The 15,735-nt window shown below is 40.7% G+C and overlaps 1 protein-coding gene across 2 annotated transcripts in view; it reads left to right on the forward strand.

Moving 5' to 3' along the window:
- rnf43 (ring finger protein 43) overlaps positions 1–15,735 on the forward strand; it is a 127,220-nt gene that overhangs the window by 108,425 nt on the left and 3,060 nt on the right. For both annotated transcript variants that reach the window (XM_015383684.1, XM_015383683.1), the window contains 6 exons: positions 9,276–9,350; positions 9,489–9,620; positions 9,755–9,856; positions 9,963–10,133; positions 11,510–11,612; positions 11,748–13,238. In XM_015383684.1, coding sequence (XP_015239170.1) covers positions 9,276–9,350; positions 9,489–9,620; positions 9,755–9,856; positions 9,963–10,133; positions 11,510–11,612; positions 11,748–13,238 — 2,074 coding nt within the window. The remainder of the gene's footprint in view (positions 1–9,275; positions 9,351–9,488; positions 9,621–9,754; positions 9,857–9,962; positions 10,134–11,509; positions 11,613–11,747; positions 13,239–15,735) is intronic.

The raw sequence follows: 15,735 nt of genomic DNA on the forward strand, positions 1-15,735 counted from the left end.
TATACATATATATATATATATATATATATATATATATATATATATATATATATATGAAGAATTTCACATTACCTGCGTAGATAGAGATGGTGTTTCTAATAAAAGGCAATGATTTTGACTCTAAACACCTTTTAGTCATCAATGAGCGACAATGATAATTTAACACTTGGATTTGAATTCAATCAAAATTTCATTTAGAACTAGTAAATACATGATTATTCATACGCACTGCATTAGTAGCAAATAAATTGAGGTGTGTTCCTCTCCACTATCGCCACGTGCATGCTCAGTAAGAAGAATGGCTGTAAACTCTACAGCATGATGCAATCTGCTGGGTTTTTTTTAAACAAAAACTTTTTAACTACTTAAAAAAAATTAACTGCATTATTTTATAGCTGGAATCAAATTGATTTTGAATTTGTTTGTAAATATTTTTTTCTTTTTGTTCATTGACTCCATATAGTGAGACAAAGGCAGTAGAATTCGAAAGAAGCTGCATCATGATGCATTTACTGAGATTTATTGTAATAAACAAGCTTCAATAGACTCCATGTTTGTGGAATAAAAACACAGAGATAACTTCTGAAGCATCGGTCGCTTTAATGGTAGACCGATAATTCTCATTTCAGCAGCGAGTGCTACAGTTTTAAAGGTAATGTTGCTTTAAAACATTATTTAGTTTGCAGGACTTACAGCAATGCTGTTCATTAAAACTGAATTCTATTTTAAAATAAGCCTTTATAGATGGACTAAAACTGATCTTAAAGAATCTCCTATTAACACATCCAGCGCTTGGTTCAAAGGCTCCCTGCAGTGATGTTTACAAACATTGTGCAAAAGGGTTTAAAGAGCTGCAGAAACTCACCCTGGTTAGAAAAAGTAAACATACTAAACAACTTACAGGAGATCAGATGATGCTTAGATGAACTACAAAATAAAAGCATTGCTTTGATTTAGTACCGATGCTGTTAGGCTACATTAGAGCCTCGCACTGTTTCTGTTAAATGTAAACAGTCTAAACATTTGTTTATCTACCTTCTAATAATCCTGATCTGTAATGAGGTTGTTTTCTTGTCTGTTTCTTTCTCTCTGCACCAATTAGATACCAACTAATCGAGCTTTAATTTGCTGGTTGATGTTGGTGCTTTGAGGTTAAACCTATTTGGAATATAGAAGCTAAAGCAGCTGAGCCAATAGTTTGTTACACAAGAAGTTATTGACTCTGTTCCCCTCTGGAAGGGTCAACCAGACCTGCAGAAAGTCAACCTGATTGCTCTGGTGACCTGTTGGTGAAAATCCCCATTTTCTAAGCAAAAAATAAACAAAAAAAAGCTGAATGCATGAAGGTTTGTCATTTAACTACTGCCGATTTAGAGTGACTTTTTAAACCCACATAAACTGCACCTGCTTTGCTGCCTCCTCTATCATCAGGTCTCCACTCCCATTTGTCCACGTGGTGCAGCGAGTGTCTGAGTAACGACTCCAATGCGGCGGCAGCATGGAGAAATAACAGAGCAGAGAGCGACGGCCTCAGACCTGCAGGCCCGGAGCTCCTTACTCTGTTATTAGACACCAGAACGCTGCAGCACCGCAGCCTGCGTGCCTCGCTCCTCTCCCGCCCTGACTTTCCCCTCTCTCCTTCACCTTTTTTCACTCTCACTCCTTCCTCCCACACGTGTTATTCCTCAGCCTAATGTGTGATGTGGGGAGGCTTGATGAGGGGTGTAAGACTGAGTTTACACAGGGACCTATAAAGTTAGGGATGTGAGTTTTAATCAGTTTGTTGCTCCTTTTCTTAGAAGCAAATGAAGAACAGTCAGATTTATGGTCAAACCCTACAAGTGTAAACAGTTTAGGCTGACAGTCTCTTATTTTTTTTCACCATTTCAGTTTCGATACTCTTGTAATGAATGTAGTTATTTGTTATTTTGAGGAACTATTAAATGGATTGCATAAATTCAGTCATAAATAAGGAGTTGTGGAGCTAGGGGCTTAAGATTTGTGTACATTTTCTTTATTCTGGATGGTGAAACGGAGCGTCCTCCAAGACCAACTGTTTACCCAGACAATTTGGACTCGGAAAGGGGGGCTTGACAGTGTTTCTCTTTGAAATAACAAGAAAGTTTGGGTAAAAACTTTCTAGACTCTGTCATCCGCTCCACATTAAACCTTTGACACGTTACCAAGCAAAGCATCTCGTCAGGCGATGGAAAACTTTCCGGCCCGTTTGTCATTGGCAATAAAGACATCAGAGCAGCGCGGTTTGTTTCTGTTCGGTGATCCCAGGCCTGGCTCACAGTATGCCCATATCACAGGCCACACTTTGCCTGGGTTGTAAACAAACAGCCCCAGCGGGTCCAGAGAAGGCCACCCACAGCTGCAGAGGGCAGATCGCTGGCTCCCAACCATGTTTACGCAAGAAGCGCTGTGGTTAATACAGAGATTTAGAGGCCGGCTTGTTTGTGTGACTCATCTTCTTCCATCAGCTCTTCTCTGAAACAGCTCAGAGCTAATGTGAGGAAGAACTTCTTTTTTTTTTATATACGATAAACACATCTAGCGATTGTATTTTCTAGCTGACAAAATAACAAGGCATGTTCATTTGATGCAATCGGGCTGAAGATGTCTGAAAAATAATCTCATGCTATTAGAGGAATGAGTGGAGTTATCTGCAGGTTTTATGTTGATGAAGATTCCCTGTCATCCAGGTCGTAGTCATTCTGTAAAAGTTTTTAAAAAATTTAAAAAACAATCTACTGGACTTGGTTTCCAAGATTTGAAGACGTTTCGCTTCCCCTCCAGGAAGCTTTTTCAATTCAAATGTCTGGATCCGCAGTGAGTTTGAGTCTTTATAAAAGGCCTAACGACAATCCCCCTGCTTTAACCACCGACCTTCAGAATCACAGGTTTCAGATATTACAGGCTAACAATGGAACCAAACGACCCACTCATCAGTTTCTATTTGCATGTTTCCAAGCAATACAAGGCTTTGTCTATATAAAGACTCAAACTCAATGCGGATCCAGACATTTGAATTGAGAAAGCTTCCTGGAGAGGTGGCGAAACGTCTTCAAATCTTGGAAACCAAGTCCAGTGGACTGTTTTTTAAACTTTTTTTAAAGCAGGTTTTACGTATAGAAATCAAACAAATCAAAAAATCATATATGGTTGTACTCTTGACCAGTGTTTCCCAACCATCTTTGACTTGTGTGCTCCTTTGGGCATTTTCTCTTACCATGAGTACTCCTCTCAGTCAGAAGTATTAGCGATTGTCCAAAAGTGGAAAGTACAATAACCAATTATAAAATTAGCATTCAGTTTTTAGGGATTTTATTCTTTCCATCTCAAATGAAAAAACAGCTTAAGTATGTTGCCAGGAAGTTAGTAAGGAATATAAATGAATACAAAATAAAATCATACTATAAACCTGCCTTTATTTAACTGGAGCTCTTCAGAACAGCTCCCCTGTAATCACATATAAACTTGATAATTTGTAACAAAATACTAAACAAAAATGATAGTTAGACTGACTCCATTTATTTTACTTTGATTTGGACATTCACCTGAGCTGCTTTAATGAGCTCCGATTGCTCAGTGTGAAACCCAGCATATCCCAGGCTGTTCTGTTCAGATATGTGTCAAAGCTGCAGGTGAACTCAAAGAAAAACTTATATTTTGGTTGAAAAAAAAAACTATATATTTTTTAGTTGAGTCCTCATAAAGTAGAACAGATTGCAGCCCTGTTTTATTTTAATACTTAAGAAATCAAATATTTTGATGTACCCCTTGCAATGCACTCGTGGGCCACTAGGGGTACGAGTGCCCCGGTTGGGAACCACTGTTCTAGGCTATTGTTTGCTAATATATTAATATGGTCCCTATATAATATAAAGTTAGCTAAAAAAACAGTCGCTTTCATTTCTAAACAAACATTTAATCAATGTAATTCTGATTTCGTTGTCAGCTTAAGCTGTAAATGCCACAATTTCCTCATTGTGGGACAATAAAGGGATTTTCTATTCTTCTATTCAATTTTTGTGAATTTGAATTCATGTTTAGTTCACTAAACTATGCAGGGTCTTTAAAGGGAGCTTTCTTCTTTAGTTAGAAGAGTTTTTTTGTTTTTTCAAAAACCCTCCAAGTGAATGGGTGAAGTTGTGGAGTAGCCAGGGTTACTAACCATATCACAAAAAAATAGAATTAAAATAAATATTAACTGAAATGAGATTAAAAATTAGACTTGGCAAAAATTTTTTTACTGGAACTGAAATAATAGTTTATAAAACTAATAAAAACAAACTAAATTGTCGGAGAGGATGTGCTCAGTGTTCGTTGTGTCTATCATAACGCATTAACAGGATGTTTAGCTTCCAGTTGCTGTTTTCATCTTTTTTCATTGTAGCGCATTATGCTAGCAGAGGCAGGTACAGCAGTCTGGTCGTTTGTGTTGCTGCTGCAGCCTGTCCTTATCTGAGATTTTATTTCTGTTTTTTCATGTTTTTGTCTTTCCCCTAGTATGTAAGTCATACTAAATAAAAGACTAAAACTATAACTAAAACTAATGAAAACCAAACTGAAACTAAGCATTGTGAAAAAACAGAAAACTACATAAGCTTACAAATGTTAAAATAAATTGAAACTAAAACAGAATTGAAAAACAGCATTAAAATAAAATAAAATTTAAAAGCTATTTAAACCTTGGAAGTTGCACCTTAAGCTCATTCTTAAAATATGGCGTATTAGCCGTCATGCTGCGGGCCTGTCTGTCATTAGTTGCATAAACTACTTGAAATTTGTTGCATTTTTAATAAGGACTTTTCTAAATGTGTCATCACTGCAGCAGGTTGATAATCCATGACTAATGGCTGAATTTCAGCACCTATCCAGGAGTGTTTGTCAGTCCTGGCAGCTCGCACTAGAGCAAACGGTACTTAGGATGCTACTGTTATAACGCACTTGTTTTGTTGTTGCTTTAAACAGTTCATTTACTGAACAAACTGACTCAGAAAAGGTTCAAAATGAATATTTTATCATGGATAACTTGATCCTTTAACCCAAATCCCATCCTTCTATCTGCACGCCGTATTTACTGGATGAAACAAGCATTTCATGTTTACTCAGGGACTAAAATGACCTTAAATATCTGACCGAGTCAGAATTTGAAGTGGAAAAACCTAAAAGTTTCATTTAAAACTTTAAAATCCAAGATGGCTGCCTTGCACATTTATCCTTAATGCTTAGAAATATGAGAGCAGATTATTTGCACTAATGATTATATGTATCTCATTAAATCTCTCTGCACTCCCTGCATGCTATGTTAGAGGAAACGTTTACGAACCAAGCTAATAGTCGTTAGCCTGGTTCGCTAACATGTCTTTAAAGAATCCTCCTGGTTTTGAAACATCGGTTGATATTTTTCTGCATGAGACAAGATCGACAGATTGGTGCTGAGAAAAATAAAGAAAAGAGATGTGGAAATAGACAAAAAAGGATGTTTTAGTCGAACTGAAAAGCAAACAGGCTAATTGATGTCTTTTACAACTGATATATAAAAATGGACATCTGGCCAAATAGGCAGTTAAGGAATCAGTACAATTAGTCAAATGTATAACTTGATTATAATTGTCCAAAATATAAATTAAGTAGATGTAATTCAGTTATGCTAAATTGTATATAATGGTCACTTTAAAAATTAACATAATTTTATTTCATACCCTAATACAGGATTAATTCATGAAACCTCCTAGGACTATGCAGTAAACTGAGTTTTCCATATTTAGCTAAATTTGAAACACAATATGACATAAAAGTAGAGATGCAGCGATCCGATACCTGGATCGGATATCCGTAGTTTGATATGGAATATCAGAGATCCAATCCAGTGCACGTTATCTGGAACTGTTATATATTTATTTTTGCTGCCTATTTATTAGTAAATAAAATAATATTCATTAAAATCTGTGTTACTTTGTTACCTTTTTTGAACAATGTTTACTTCGAGGCTAAAGACTTTACACACATGGCAAGATATATGGTTCATCAATTTGACAGACGGTATCAGATATCGACCCAGATATCGGTATCAGATCGGGTCGGTAAAAACTGGATCAGTGCATCTCTACATCAAAGCGATGGTTTAAAATAAAAAAGAAATACTTTTTACCACTGATTTGTTAATACAATAAAATGTATAGTGGCTCATAAAACAGCACAGCAAAGGGAATTTGGATTCTATTGCTATATATGAAAGACTTTAATCCTAAAGATGCAATGATTCTTAAAAGATACATGTTATAGATCCATTTCTAACTGATATTGTTTTCTTGTTAACTAGAAAGGGCCAGTGGTCCCTGGGACTGGTTAGTAGGGCCACTTTCCATGAATTAGCTCTATTTGAAATGCTAAGATCATAACAAGTATAGTTCTTGTTCAAAAACATGTTTTGACTCAATTTATATTCCTTTTTGAGGAGAAAATAATTAAAAAATAATCAAAACACATAGATTTTAAATGTTATTATTCCTTAGATGCCTTGTGTCACAAATTAGCTTCATACCTAATTCTACACTATAGTTGCAATGTCTAAATTGATGAAACTTGTGTATTTCATCATTCGAATGATAGAAACACAAATAATAAAATTTTTTGAACAACTGTGTCTAAATTCAGACAATTAAGGGGTTTATATATATGTTTAGATCAAACTATTTGGAAATATAACACCTTCAAAGTGATTCTTAGAAGCGATTTTAGGCTCTTTGCGAATGTTTCTGTCGCTCTTAAATCATGGTTGGTTATATTTTTTTTGCTACCTGCTGCAGTGCTGCTACCACCTCGAATGAACCTACTTCTGTCTCCCACATTACAACGGCTCCCCCTCCTTCCCATGTTTTCCCTCTCCCTCCATCAAAAACCCACCCGCATTAAAATAGGAAACAGGCCTTTGCGGCCTGCGTGTTATTTGTTAGTTTTTCTCTGATGACGTCTTTGCTGTGTTGCTCCGTCAAACCGCAGTCATTTCCGACGCTGCCGTTGTTGTTTCTGCTCGCGTTGCCAAACCGTGTGTAATCACATGTGTCAGGTCGCTCCTCATGAGGATAAGTGTTTACTTAACCGCAGCCATGTCTGTTTCAGGCCCAGCCGAGGCAGACCTGGAGATGTCGAAACACTTGTGTTTGATAGCCCTCTTAACGGCCTTGTTAGCGCTGGACGTCCGTTTTTCTCTGCGCCATTAAAGTTTAAATATATCTCCTTTTTAATCATGTAATGAGATCTCTCAGCCTGTTTCCGGATCTGTGGCTCTGGGGAACCACATGGTTTGGCAACCACAATCTGGAACCACTACTACTAATGCTGAGATATAAAAAGACCACAGCAGAGGTTTAGGAAGTGTGTGATGATGTATTTTAGAGCTGTTTGTATGTGTGTGTTGGACTTTTGAACCCCAGGTAAAGCAAATTCCCACATGTCACAGAGAACTTTTTTTTTTTTCAAGTCTTTTTATGTGACCGCACCTCATTTAGGCCCATGCATGCTCTCCCATTACAGTTCTGATGAAACAGGGGAGAGGCTGTTGCAACACCGAGCTGCAAGCCACTTGACCTCTTTTTGACATGAAACGCTGGATCAATACTTCATCCGCCCCGGGCTTCTCCCCAGGGCCATTTTTTCTCATGCTGACATGCGAGGATGGTATTTTTGGCCCGACTGTTTAACGTTCGCTTCGACCATTAGGTGTTTTAACCCGCTGCCTCATTCATATTGAGTGTTGGCAGATGTCAGACACTAAAGAGCGTGTGATGAGATGTTGATGAAACGGCTGCTGTTTGTTTTCACGCCAACTTCTGCCAAAAGCTTTTCAGGGCTTCTGCGGAGCATGTCGGTGTCAAGAATAACGCCTACTGACGGCAGATTGTAAAGACTGCATGATTGGTAGTGCGGCGCACACACAGACACACACAGGTCAAACTCAGATGGCTTGTTTTTCTTTGGTCAGAATGCAATGTCGACTTTTCTTTCAGAAAGGGTTTTTGTGTTTCACAAAACTTAAGCTCACTGTTCAACATGTGGCAGGTGTAGATTTTGATCCGGACATTTTTACATAACACTTAGGTGACAAAGAGGTTACATCGTGTCTTGCAGAGGTATGGGAAAGATTTTTGGTACAGTTCAGGATTTTATTTGCATTATATCTGATTGAGCAGTATAGTACTGCTTAATAAGAAAACTGGAGGGACAAATACATGTTTTTTAAGCATTTATATGCAGAATCACTTAGACGACAAACTGTAAAACGCCATTTTTCAATTACAGAAGTTTTTTACAAGTTTACCCCCTTTTTTCCATCAAAAAAGGAAAGGTGCGGGAATTAGGTTGTGACTTTGACTAGGCCGATGGGTACCACTGTGGAGATGTAATTGCAAAAACCAAAATGACCAAAACCAAAATGTTGCAAAACACGGTTAAACTCAATAATCACTCTTTAATTTGGTCATTTAACAGGAGATGATAGTTTATTTTATTGTGATTTGCAATGGAAAGCTTTGACAGACATGATTTGATCTGATCAACAACATAATGCAGCCACCATTGTGTTTCACAGTGCAGTGGGAACATTCAGGGTGCTTAGAAGCAAGATTTACACACGTTTGGACTCTAATTAACTTTGAATTATTTTCATTTAGAGACTAGAGGATTATTAGAGGATATACAACAAAATCCGCCGTTCTGCTTTTGCATTTGTTTGATATTTTTATCATTTCCTTTACAGGTTATGAATCCATTTTTATCCAGGATATAGGGACACTATTTGATGCAGGTTAAATTATATAAAGTGCATCTCAAAGCACGTTGTTTTTCTCATGCCCTGAAAGGATTCTTATCACTCTAAAAATCACATGAAAAACTGAGGGGGAGGAGGGTTGCGGGGGATCTTCAGAGCCTCGTTTGAATGCAAATCGTCCCTATTTGCATCCTGATATTCTCACCTGTCATTGCCCTGTTTTTGTATACATTCTCTCTTCCTGTAGAATATTTGTCATTGTTGTTTTGAGTCTGTGTTGGGCTCTGGATTGGGGGGTGCTAGCAGGGTTTCTGGGGTCAGCTGGTCTGGTCTCAGTCTGACAAGACTTCACTGCCACCTAGTGAGGATTCAGGACCAATGCATCTGTTTGCTTTGCTGTAACTGACCTGCAGAAGTTGGTAGCAGGTTTCTCTTTACCAATACAGAAGAAGTGGTTGTGTTTATGTTTAAATTCTGTTTTCTCCTCCCTCAGGCTCGCATAGCGCTGGAAAAGGGAGCCCAGGCTGTTATCTTCGACGTCAGCGATGACGCCAATGCGCCTTCTGAGGTAAATATGCTGTAACTTCTGCACTAATAGAAATGAGACGATAAGGCCTGTGGAGCAAACTCCTCCCTTCGTTTGATTCTTCTCTGTGTCTCTCTTTTGCATCTTCTTTATTTAACTACATCTTCCCACACCCCCCAGCTGAAGGATACAGACTCCCTCCCCCGCCCCGTGGTGCTGATTAAGGGAAGGGATGCTGAGGACCTGATGAACCTGGTGAACAAGAACGAGGAAGCCACAGTTAACATTGAAACCGAGGTGGAGCCCAAATGGGTAAGCACCAACCGGAGGGAAAAAAAACAAACAAAAAAACAAATTTTCAAATGGATTTAAAACAACATATAAAACAACCAAAAGAAATCCAAAGCAGTCTGAGGCTGAGACGTGTTCCTCACTTTGCTTTACAGCCACATTATGATGTGAGCATCCTGCTCACCATCGTCCTGGTTATTCTCACCATCGTCCTCATCTTTGCTTTCCGCTACAAGTGCAGGTCCAACAGAACCTGGGTGAGTAGCAGCTGCAGCTTTCAGTGTTCTGATTTTGCTCAAAAGTTGTTTTTATGTTGTTGTAGTTTTTTCTTCTACTGACTCTCAATATCTTGCTGTTGTTTAGGACTCCGTCCATCAGCAGACCATGCGGGCCATTAGTCGACTGGAGACCAGAACCTACCGCTCCCAGAGCTGCTCGGGCTCACAGCGCCCCCGTGGGGCCTGGGGTTCAGCCAGCAGTTCTAACTCCAGCCCTGTCTGCGCTATCTGCCTGGAGGAGTTCCAGGATGGCCAGGTAGGGACAGAGCCAGGAGCAGGTTGAGTTTGGACCATAGCTGGACACGCATTGGACATTTCTGCTGTTACTCACATAAAAATCCACAAACTTCTATCTCTTCTATCAGACTTTCATGCAACAGATCAACACTAAATGTAACATTTATAAGTGGAAAGAAAATGAATGACTTATTATTTCATGAATAAAAATATGAAAATGGAAAGTTGAGAAGACAACTGCAAACCTATGAAGGAGGTGAACATCTAGAAGATGAAACTACCTAAACAGCAAGCAAAACTGGACAGTAGGCTGACAGGAAAGGACCACAGGACGGATTTGAACTCAGGTCGCCCGCATCGAGGAATATGGCCTCCATACATGGGTGCACGCTAACCACTGTGCCACCAAAGCACCCCAAACCTCTTTATTTTTTTCATAATCATGATGAGATACCCTCATAAAAAGACTAATGGTCCAGGTTTACCTCTAGTAATGGGCTAAACGAAAAAACTGTATGGTAATCAGGTGATTAGTTTCAGAGAAAACTGGCCAAATCTGTATTTATATCCCGCTTTGTAGTCCAGGGCAAAATGATCTGCAGTCTTAACATGAGCAGGGGTCTGTTTCATGAAGCAGGTTTACTGAAAACCTTTAAGTTTTCTAAACCTGAAAACAGGGGAACTCTGCTTCAGTTACCGTAGTAACATTCTCCCCAGAGCTAACCTGGTCAGCAGCAGGTTTTCTTTAGTAAACTCTCAGTTTCCTCTGTTTCTCCTCTCCTTAGAACCAATCATGCTGTTTTATTTCCTGATTTAGTAAGATTTTTGTTGTAGTTTTGTGCATAAAAAAAAAATATATATATATATAATTCACTAGGTCCATTGGAAAAAGAAACGGCCTCAATCAAACCAACCCCCCGGGGAGCAATGGGCTGCCACTGTTGGCGCCCAGGGAGCAGTCTGGGGTTAAGGGTCCTGCTCAGGGACCCAGAGTGGCAGTCTGTTGGAGTGTGTGGGACTTGAACTCAGAACCTCTGAGGCCCGGCGCAATGCTCTAACAATCAGGCCACCACTCCCCTCGATAACTCTAGTTTTCCTTCACTACTGAGAGCAGTGCAGGACACTGTAGCCACCAGTTAGCCTCATATGCTAACTAGCTTCACAGCAAGCAGACAGGTGCTTTTGTTTTTGTAAATTGAATTTCAACATTAATTAAATTTAAATACACTTTAAACTCTGGATATTATTAGAATATGTGCAGAAATATACAGTTTGCTATATTGTTTTCTTTACATTGTTTTAACATATTTTTTCTGTTCATCTGAAAGTTTTATTTTGCTTTGGAAGCATTTTACAATAATCAACGAATCTGCTTCTGTCTTGCTATGGTACCAGAACCTGAGGATCATCTCCTGCCATCACGAGTTCCACAGAGACTGTGTGGACCCCTGGCTGATGCAGCACCGCACCTGTCCACTGTGCATGCACAACATCATGGGTCAGGACAAATGTTGGTTATGGGGCACAACACTGGGGCTACATTAGAAAAATACTCATTTGTGTGTTTATTTTTCTTACCAAAGTTAGAAAAAACATTTCTGAAATGCTTCTGTGATTCTGGTGATGTCCACAGGTACAGAGAGGCAGGCTCAGAGGACCAGAAACCAGCAGAGTTCAGAGCAAAGCCAGAGCTTCCTGCATTCTCAGCCTTACAGTAGCCCCCACAACCATCCCTTTCCCCAGCACGCCATCCCCTTCTCTATGAGACCCCACTACCCCCGTGGGCCGTCGGGACCCTATCCCAACCTGGGCCACTACAGCGGCTCTTCTCCCATTGACACTCAGACTCTACATTTCCTCAGCAGTCGGCAGCTGGGTGGTGGCTGTGGATACCACCTTCCTGTGGATGTTCCTGTAAGGCCTCACAGGATCGGAGCCAACTGCAGGACCTCCTCCCATCACTATCCCTCTCGTCGGTCCTGCCACAACTACCGCTCCTCCTGTCTGGCCCAGCGAAACGCCGCCGGCTCTAGGCAGCAGCACGGCGTCTCGGTCCCGCCGCAGAGCCGGGGAGGAGCGGCCCACAGCCGACCGGACGACGGGAGCTGCTCTGGAGGCAGCTACCACACAGAGCGCAGCGGGTACTTGGCGGATGGGCCAGCGAGTGACTCCAGTTCGGGGCCCTGGCATGGCTCCTCCAGTGACTCAGTTCTCAACTGTACGGACGTGTCCCTGCAGGGAGTTTATGGCAGCTGGTCCACTTTCCGCAGCTCTCTGAGCAGTGACTATGACCCATTAGGGTATTTTGGGGCGGGGGCAGGGCAGGTCCCCCGCAGAAATAGTCTGGAGGCCGGGGCACAGAATCGGCCCAAGTCTCTGGATTCTGTTGTGAATAAAGCAGGCTGTCCGGAGGAACAACCTCAGACTGTTTTCAGCCACATTCACTACCACCGCCACAGACACCACCACTATGAGGAGGGGGAGCACAGCCAGGGGGTGAGCAGAGGCTCAGATGAGGAGCAGGGGGCTGCTGCAGCTGCTGCAGCTGCTCCCCCTGCTCCTGTGCAGAATAAAGACTCCCCAAAACACAGCCCCTGCCACTGCCCCAAACCAGAGCCCACTGACCGGCCCAGCCCGGGGACAGAGCGACAGGACCACAACCAAACCGGACCTCCTGTCATAGTCCCCTCAGTCCCGCTACAGCTCCAATCCCACTGCTGCCACCAGGGACACGGACACCACACCGCTCCTCTGGGCCGAGTGGGAGGCTGTCTGCTCGACGGACCCTCAGTTCACTTTCACCAGAGTCTGGACCTGCAGGACGACCACAGCATCCACATCCACTACGGTCAGAGCCCGGGCTTCTGCTGCTCTCCCCCCGAGCTGCACCCGGCGTTACTCCCTGTGCCTCTCATCTTGGACTCGGCAGGAATAGAGGAGTGGCCTTGCTGCTCGGGGGCCCATGTGGTGTGGCAGAGACAGGTCCAGCAGGCTCACTCAGAGCCTCAGCTCATGGGACCAGGAACCTCAATGGACAGGCCCCCCTGCAGGGTCCATCAGGGACCCTCTGCTGAGCGCAGCACAGATGTTTGTTTATACTGCCAATCACTACAGCACAATCAGGGTGAGGATGTTTCCTATGTAGCCAAGCTGCTTGCTAGGCCTTTTTTGAGTAAATTGGTCTTACTCACTTTAGTTATGTCTGTACCTTTGTATTCTTTAAATGTTTTGTTTTCAATCTTTTTCAATTCAGTTCAGCAAGGTTTAAGGAGAAAAGGATGAAAGAGAGAACATACAGTTAGTCACAATAAAAGCTGAGAGCATTGAAAAACAGGCCAAACTCTACCATTTATAATATTAAGTGATGATGGCTGCTGCCCAGTTGATATTTCTCTCCAAAATGGCTTTATAACCTAAAGGGACAGACGGAAGATGGAGCTACTAGGTCAACTTAGATTTGGGGGTGGATTTAACAAATGCCGCAGAATGGGAGAAATGAGATAAAATGAAGCACAATGATGAAAAGTGGTCCCTATGTCCTCCAGCAGTCTAAGCCTATAGCAGCAGATATATAGAGATAGCTCACAATAACCTCAGCCACTCTAACTATAGGTTTTGTACATTTTGAATCAAGTAACTTATTTTTAAGTGTGTTTTAAGGAATTTAGCAACAATAATCATGTAGCAGCAGTGCCATTTATCACTTGTAGATAGATAGTTTTATCATTTCAAGCTAATGCTACACATGTGGTGGGTGAAAGGATGTTAAAATATTCTACTGTGAAATAGTCCTGCATAAAATTAACACACATAATAATAGGAAATATTACCTCTTGTGACAATACTGTTTTCTTCCTGGTTGTCGCTAGTAATGTTAGCAACGTACCTTTACGCTAATTGCTTTGTTCTTAAAATTTTAAAATTGGTTATAAAGTCATCATTAAATAACTTAGGTTAACACAGTCATGAGCAGTAATATTATATACAATTATTATTAACATTAAATTTGACGCATTGTATGAGCCAAGCTAATGTTAGCTTAACTGTTCACTGAGAAATGTGAGGCTTGAATAAACCTTCGTTTATAGTTGAACATTTATATTTACAGTCAGATTGCAGCTACTGTTTAGCATTTCTCCCTTTAGGTCTAGCCATGTTGATAAAGATATCAGTTGATCCCAGAGATGGCTGTTGAATTTCAAGTCAGAATTTAACTGAAAAGATTAGCAATAGGCTCTATGCACAGCTCCACTACTTCCTGAATTTAATGCAGCTCCTTTGTTTCCTGTCTTTCATGATTGGATGCACTGATTAATCCAGGTGTGTATGACCTAAGTAACTGGCCAGACACACCTGGATTAATCAGTTCGTCCAGTAATGAAAGACAGGAAACAAAGGAGCTGCATTAAATTCAGGAAGTAGTGGAGCTGTGCATAGAGCCCATTAGCTGAAAGATGATTTGCAAACATTTGTAGCTTTAACTAGAAATAAAACAGCACTGTTTCAGAAACCAGGATTTCCTAAAAAGTAGCCAATCACAGGTGGTTCTGTTTATCCAGGGGTTCAAAGTGACAAATGTATAAATAAGCACGTAGAAACATTTCCGCACACGAGTAGGAGAGAATCTACAGGTGCACACTGCAAAAAGTGATCTACAAATAAGTAAAAAAAATTTCTTAATTTAAGGGTATTTACTCTTCATTTATGTAGGTAAATTAGATAATTTTCAAATGGAAATAATTTAATTAATTGCAATTGTTTGATTTCAAGTTTTAGCAGTGCATAAAAGGCAAACAATGAGCACAGAGGCGAGCATGTGTGACATGCGTAAAATATTCAAAATGCGTGTGGAGAATAGTTTATGTGCGCTCGTATATCATGATATTAAGCATCTACACTTTTTGGCAGAATTCTGACTTCATACATTTAGCTCAGGCACAGAGAAAAAAAAGGAGTTGATGCTGATGGAGGATCATTAACCTGATTACATCTCTGGAAAAAATCAAAATCTACATGAGTAATTTTTTCTCAAAATAAGTGCATTTGTTCTTGGATTGAGGAGGTAAAAGAGACATTTTGCCAATGGTACGAGACAATTTAGACTTAAAATAAGGAAACACAATTGCATTGTCTTATTTCAAGTGCAAATTATCTTATCTTATTTTAAGAGTAAAAATACTCATTCCATTGGCAAACTATCTCATTTACCTGCTCAAATTAAGGGTCAATACACTTAATTTAAGACATTTTTACTTATTTCTAGATTGTTTTTTTCCAGTGTATGTTCTCTGAAACACCCCCAGTTGGCTTGGCAATTTAGTTGATAACATGATGCTCAAGCTAGCCATCATAGCTTTGGCGTAAACGGCATACTAATACTAAACCCAGGAAGCCTGGGTTTAGTATCTAAGCTGGGGGCAATGAGCTGCCAGTGTGTATCCTTCATGCTAATGCCTGCTTTGGGGAGTGGTGGCCAGTGGTAAGGGCGATGTGCTTGGAACCCTGACGTTCTGAGTTTGAGCCCCACTGCCACTCTGGGTTCCTGAGCAAAGACCCTTAACCCCACGCTGCTACCCAGGTGCCGCACAATGGCAGCCCACTGCTCCCCAACGATTAGGATA

The sequence above is a fragment of the Cyprinodon variegatus genome, unplaced genomic scaffold, assembly GCF_000732505.1.
Source record: "Cyprinodon variegatus isolate N-32 unplaced genomic scaffold, C_variegatus-1.0 Scaffold291, whole genome shotgun sequence".
NCBI lineage: Eukaryota > Metazoa > Chordata > Actinopteri > Cyprinodontiformes > Cyprinodontidae > Cyprinodon > Cyprinodon variegatus.